The sequence below is a fragment of the Cotesia glomerata genome, unplaced genomic scaffold, assembly GCF_020080835.1.
Source record: "Cotesia glomerata isolate CgM1 unplaced genomic scaffold, MPM_Cglom_v2.3 scaffold_68, whole genome shotgun sequence".
Lineage (NCBI taxonomy): Eukaryota > Metazoa > Arthropoda > Insecta > Hymenoptera > Braconidae > Cotesia > Cotesia glomerata.
The window spans coordinates 1,814-8,673 of NW_025404325.1; the positions used below are offsets into that span (position 1 = coordinate 1,814).

General features: G+C 31.1%; 1 protein-coding gene across 1 annotated transcript; it reads right to left on the reverse strand.

Moving 5' to 3' along the window:
* Window positions 1-5,645: 5,645 nt before the first annotated feature.
* On the reverse strand, window positions 5,646-6,605 carry LOC123274741 (ATP-dependent DNA helicase RRM3-like). The gene has a single exon (XM_044742472.1). The coding sequence runs from the start codon at window positions 6,603-6,605 to the stop codon at window positions 5,646-5,648; it is 960 nt and encodes a 319-aa protein (XP_044598407.1).
* Between the last annotated feature and the right edge of the window lie 255 nt (window positions 6,606-6,860).

The following is a 6,860-nucleotide window of genomic DNA, read 5'->3' on the forward strand; positions in this document are numbered from 1 at the left end:
TATTTCTTGGAGCCCTTTTTCTGAACTTACTCAACAAGATGGCGTTATAAAAGTTTATAAAATAATATTATTTCATTAATTATTAATTTTTAAAGTAACAAAAAAATTAAAAATTTGAATAATGTATGTTAAATAATTTTTTTTTTAATTTTAAGTTATTACTGATTTTATATTCTTGGTAGGCATCAAATGATTATTTCCAAAATTTTTTTATACCATTTGTTTATAAATTTTTTATAAACAAATAAATTAATTATATATTTTTGAAAAATTCTTTTCTACCAGTGTTAGCGTAAGAAAATTATGATTTGAAAAAACAAAATTTTTTCTTAAAAACAATATCTTATTGTTTATAATCGTTTTTTTTTATATTTTGATTGTTTAAATAAAAGTTTGAGGAATCATTTTTTTTTTAATCATAATTTTAATTCCTATGTTTTTTTTATGTTAAGAGCTGATAAATTTTTGGAATTGATCGGTCAAGCCGTTTAAAAGTGATTCCAAAAAATCCACATTTGAAAAAAATTTTTTTTCAAGTTTTTTTTAGATTTCTCAAAATCTACTAGTTTGAATCGATCTAAATTGTGGTCAAAATCTAAGTTTAGTCAAGCCCTTTCGAATGGTGCCAACCGCGATAAGATCGGTCAAGCCATTCAAAAGTTATGAGAGGTTTACATACGGCCGTACACACACACACACACACACACACACACACACACACACACACACACACACACACACACACACACACACACACACACACACACACACACACACACACACACACACACATACAGACGCACAGACATCATCGCGGAAACATTCGGGGAGGCTTCCTAGGACCTCAAAACGTCAACATCCGTTGAAAACTCGATTTTCGAAGAACGGGGTGAAACCAATAACTTCCCGATTTTTGAAAATTTTCAATTTTCTTAGCGGGAAGTTAAAAATTTTTTCCGTGTTATTTAAATGAGAAAAACTTCAGAATCGATGGAGGACCTCTTAAAATTAAAATTAAGAACTCTCCTTTGGACAGGCCTTTTGTTTCGACATCTACGATATTTTGAGCGGAAAGTGAAAAAAAAAATTTATCCGATTTTTTTGGCACACCCTAATATATATATATATATAAGAGATTTCCACCTATATATTGACTCATCACGATATCTCTGAAACCATAAAGCGTAGAGACTTGAAATTTGGTAGGAATATTCCTTTTGCCGTGTAAAGGTCAGCTAAGAACGGATTTTACGAAATTCCACCTACAAGGGGGGTTGCGGGGGCGTTGACAATGGAAAATTCCCATTTTTAAACTATAGCTCCTATTTACTCCAAATTTGGCAGGAATCTCCTATATGTGATGTAGAAATGATCTAAGAGCGGATTTTATGACAATCTACTCTCAATATGGATTGCGGGGGTGGGCGTTAACAATGAAAATTTAAAATTTCCGAGCTATAGCTCCTAGAGAATCCTAATTTTGTATGAATTTTTTGTAAGTGATGTAAAAATAATTTATAAACGAATTTAACGATATCTTACCCCACACGGGGTTGCGGGGGTGGGTGTTAATAATTAAAATTTTTAATTTCCAAGCTATAGCTCCTATAAACTCCAAATTTAGTGGAGGTCTTCTATATGTGATATAAAAATGATCTAATAATGGATTTTACAACAAATTAACTCCAATAATGATCGTGGGGGTGAGTGTTAACCATAAAAAATCTTAATTTACAAACTATAGCTTCTAAAAACTCTAAATTTGGTAGAAATTTTTTATCTCTTATGTTGAGATCACCTCAAAATGGATTTCAATAAAGTCTACTTCCGATAGGAATTGCGGAGGTGGGTGTTAAAATCTAAAATTTTCATTTCCAAACTGTAACTTCTACAGACTCCAAATTCGGCGAGAATCTTCGTGTATGATGTCTATTTCAGTTAAGGGATTGCGGGGGCATTGATAATGAAAATTTCCCGTTTGTAAAATATAGTTCTTATAGACTCCAAATTTGGTAAAAATCTTCTACATGTGGTGTAGAAATAATCTAAGAGCGGATTTAACGACGAATCACCCCCAATAAGGATTGCGAGGGTGGGTGTTGACAAAAAAAAATCTTAATTTCCAAAATATAGCTTCTAAAAGCTGTAAATTTGGTAAGAATCTTTTATTTGTCATGTAGAGATCATCTCAAAACGGATTTCAATAAATTCTATTTCCAACAGAGAGTGCGGGGCTGGGTGGTAGAATTTCAAATTTCCATTTTCAAACTGTAACTTTTACAAACTCGAAATTAGGTCGGAATCTTCCATTTGTCATGAGGAGATCATCTCAAAACGGATTCCAAAAAATTCTACTTCCGATAGGGATTGCGGGGGCATTAACAATGAAAATTTCTCATTTCCAATCGATAGTTTTTATAGACTCAAAGTTTTGTTGGAATCTTTTATTTATAATGTAAAAATCATCTCGAATAGGATCTTACGAAGTTCCTCCCCCACATAGGACCGCGGGAATGATAATTGTCAAAAAATTCATATTCTTTAAATACAGTTCCTACAAATATAAAATTTGATAGAATCTCAAGAGAAACAGACAAATACCGAGATGGCCTCCAACGTCAACGGATTTAAATATTTTTCTTACTTAATAATGATATTTTCTTACAACAATCGTCTCTTTGGCAGCGGCAAAAAAGTCATTGTAACGTTTCCAAAATTTAACATTACATATAGCTATTCATTCAACGGACTAAGAATTTTACATACATTTTATTTTTGCTGATCACAATCGATGAATTGTTCTCATTACGGGATCGCGAAAATGTAACAGATTAAAAGCATTGCATTTTCTAAACACATGAGATATAGAAAATAAATTTGAGATATAAAAAATATGAAAAAAAATAAATAAAAATAAAATATAAAATTTAATTTATTTCCTTTTCAAGTCGCCTAGCGAAGCGGGCGGGAAACCGCTAGTATATATATATATATATATATATACATATTAGGGTGATTCAAAAAAAAAGAATATTTTTTTTTTCGTTTGGTACTCTGAAAAATAGGTTCCTAGACACCTCTAAGAAAGCCTCTCCAAGCATGAGTTCTTAATTGTAACGGGAAGGTCCTCCTTCTTACAGTTTTCTATTTTTTCTTATTATCAGATAGAAAAATTTATATCTCGCTTCCAACTACTTGAAAAAATATCTTGTTCCTTAGATTTTGTAGGAAATTGAATGCTCTACAAAAAAGGTCTCTTACGATTTTTTCGTAAACCCAACTGTTTAAGAGATATCAACGGTTAAAGTTTGATTATTTTTGGGAAAATTTTTTATTTCTTATGAATTTTATAACTCAATGAAAAAAAATCATTATGAATGATGAAACTCATAGTTTTGTAGGAAATTTACTGCTCTATAAAAATGGTCTCCTATGATTTTTCGATCAAGTTGAGCGTTTACGAGATATTCATCGTCAAACATCAATGCATATCAATTTTTCTAGTTTTTGATCAATAATTCGAAAAATTTCAATTTATTCTCTGAGTTTCAAGGAAATTTAGACAAATTTGAGTTTTTATTATAAAAGCAACTCCTATAGATGTTTTCTGTTCAAAAATTCATTTGAAAGTTTTTATTCTAATAATATTTTTTTTTAATTTTATCTTTAATAATTTAAAATCTTAATCGCGTTGTCATTTATTATTATGAAATTTGTTCAGTGCGTATTTTTAAATTATTTTTCACAAAATATACATAAAATTTTCGTTCGAGGGGATTTTTGTTTTGAATTTTTTGAAAAATTTATTCGAGTACAAAAATATCAATTCATTGATTTCTTCAGCAACTTGTGAAAAAATGATTTTGCATTTATGGTATTTAAGTGATGAACTTGCCATTTTATCATTATTTGACGATACCGTTTCATTGGAAGTAAAAAAAAATATTGTTGGAGCTGCTAATACTCGTAACGGTACAGATTCTAAAGCTAAAAAATTTATAATTGATAAAAACGATTTGAATTCATTAACGCAAAAAAGTCTGAGTGACTTTGTTTCTAAAAAGTCTTTAAATCTCTTTAAAATCTTTGATTTACCATATGACTTCCTTGATAAAGATATTGAATCGTGGCCTACTAATGACAGTTACATTGAAAATAAAGAATACTTTAACCAATTGAAAGTTGTTAATGATTCAGCAGAACGAGCTGTTGCATTAGTTAGTGAGTATAATCAATGCTTGACAAAAAATGAAGATCAATTCCAATATTTATTGCAAGTTATCAAAGAACATCGAAAAAAATACCCAAACTGCAATAGAGGAAATTATTTACAGTAAAAGTGTACCGTTATGTTGAAAATATTGAAAATTATATGGCAGTTGATAATTAAATAAATAAATTCTTCGATAAAAAAGTGAAACACATGTGAAACACACTAAATTGAATTATATATTTAAAAAAATGCACTAATTTTTTGTTTTAATGTAATCAAACATGCCCAAGACTAAAAAAACTAATTAAAAAAATAGTTCATAATACATTTCTATTTATAGAAACTCAAATTTTTCTAAATTTCCTTGAAACTCAGAGAATAAATTGAAATTTTTCGAATTATTGATCAAAAACTAGAAAAATTGATATGCATTGATGTTTGACGATGAATATCTCGTAAACGCTCAACTTGATCGAAAAATCATAAGAGACCATTTTTATAGAACAGTAAATTTCCTACAAAACTAAAATTTCAAATGTTTATCGAAAATTGCGTCAAATTATAAAAAATATCTTTTAAAAATATAATTAAATATCTCTGAAAATTTTGATTTTAGTGACTTGGTGCTCAGGACCTTTTTTGTAGGAAATTGAATGTTCTTCAAGTTTGTTATTCACATTTTTTCTGTATCTCTTGTCATTCAAGAGATAAATGCGAAAAAACGCGAATTTCATGAAAAAATCAAGTTTAGAGGCCTGTACTATCTCGCCGGTTCGAGTTACGCTTTGGCCACAATAGACACTTTTGTAAAACATTCAATTCTGAAAAAAATTCATCCACAGTCGAAGTAATGCTATGAAATGCCACTGAGCTATAAAAATTTAAACATAAAAAAATCAAAATTTCTGTGTTTTTTTAAGGGAAAATCTGTAAACGCCTGGGTCGAGGTCTTAATATTAATATTAAGGGCCCAAACTTTTAGGGTATTTTTTTTTGTGTACTTGCTACAAAATTTTACGATGGAACTGAAAAAAAAAAAAATAGTTGAAAAAACAAAAGTACCCTAATATATATATATATATACTAGCAGCCACCCGCCCGCTTCGCTGGGCACACTATTAATTTTAATCTTTATTTCTTATATTAACTAAAAAATGTATATTTTCTTATCGATAAATGAAGTGAATTTTTAAAATTTTTAGTCAGGAAAAATAGTATCAGTCAATGCATTTGTCATACACAGATTTCCGCATCACCCATGCTGTGTATTGGGATGCGTCCCCGTTATTTAACGTGGCGGGATCCCCAGGAGGCCTACACCACAAAAAAAAACTCAGTTTTTACTTTTTACAAAAATTTATTTCTCGTAATGAACACAAATATAACAATCACTCAATACTTATCAATGAATAAAATTAACAGTTTTATACAGTTACAAACTTAAAACTTCCTTGTAAACAATGTTTTTCGTCTTTTTTTCTGGTTGAAGAATAATCAAGTTGTCCGGTGAACTGACTCTTGAGCATGCCACGTAAAACTGACCATGAGAAAAACAATCATGTCTCAAATCTACACCAGCTAATTTTAAACTCTGCCCCTGCGCTTTATTGATAGTCATAGCATAGCAAACCCTAACAGGAAATTGTAGACGTTTGAAGTTGAAATGGTAGTCAGATGGAACCAAAGGAATTCTTGGAATAAATACGACTTCTCCTTCATGTTTACCTGTTAAAATTGTAGCTTCAATAATATTTTTATGTAAATTTTTCACTTGTAGTCTGGTACCGTTACATAGTTTCGGAGGATTCAAATTGCGCAATAACATTATTGGTGCTCCAATTTTAAGATTGAGAATATGAGATGGTATTCCGGGTGGATTGAGTGTATGTAAGAACTCGACAGGATAATGGACAGCATCATCAACTTCTACGACTGTATCAATAGATTTATACTTCATTTGATTAGTTGATAGCTTTTCCAGAAGAAAGTTGTTAATGCTATTTGCTGAATCATTAGTTGGAGTCAGAATAGCTCTTTCTTTTAGCCATGAAGAGTAATTAACTCCAATTTTATTGATATCTGGGTATATTTTATCAGTTAATGTAGTTAAATCATCAACAATATCACCTAGGTTATCCGGAATACTTATTCGTCCGTCAACTTCTGAAATTTGTCCATTCCCTATATCAATGAGTAACTTTGAAAATTCTTCTGCTCTCAAATCATGTTGCATATGAACGCGCATATTAATTTTCAAAGACAGTACGTTAACATGAGTCCATAAAACTGAGGATTTGAGACAGGCTTTGACTTCATCTGCACGTGTACCTCGTGGTACAACAGGTAAAGTTTGTCTGAAGTCACCAGCTAAAACAACAGTTATTCCACCCATTATTCGGTCACTATTTCTTATATCCTTAAGAGTTCTGTTGAGAGCTTCAATCAGTGCAGCCAGATCGTGGGTAGAAGTTACCCTTTCCCTAGACCTCTACCCACACGCCACACAATGATACACTACTGTATCCGTGAGCGAGCAGCGTCGATGTTGCTCGGAAGGAGCTGAGAGCGACCGAAGTCCGTTGCCCCTCGCGCGCCAAAGTTCCACCACCAAACTGCCAGCATTTACTCCAATACATAGAAGCTGAGC

What these genes read in the sequence shown, in the direction of transcription:
- LOC123274741 (XM_044742472.1), bottom strand. Translation starts at nt 6,605, where the DNA reads ATGGGTGGAATAACTGTTGTTTTAGCTGGTGACTTCAGACAAACTTTA.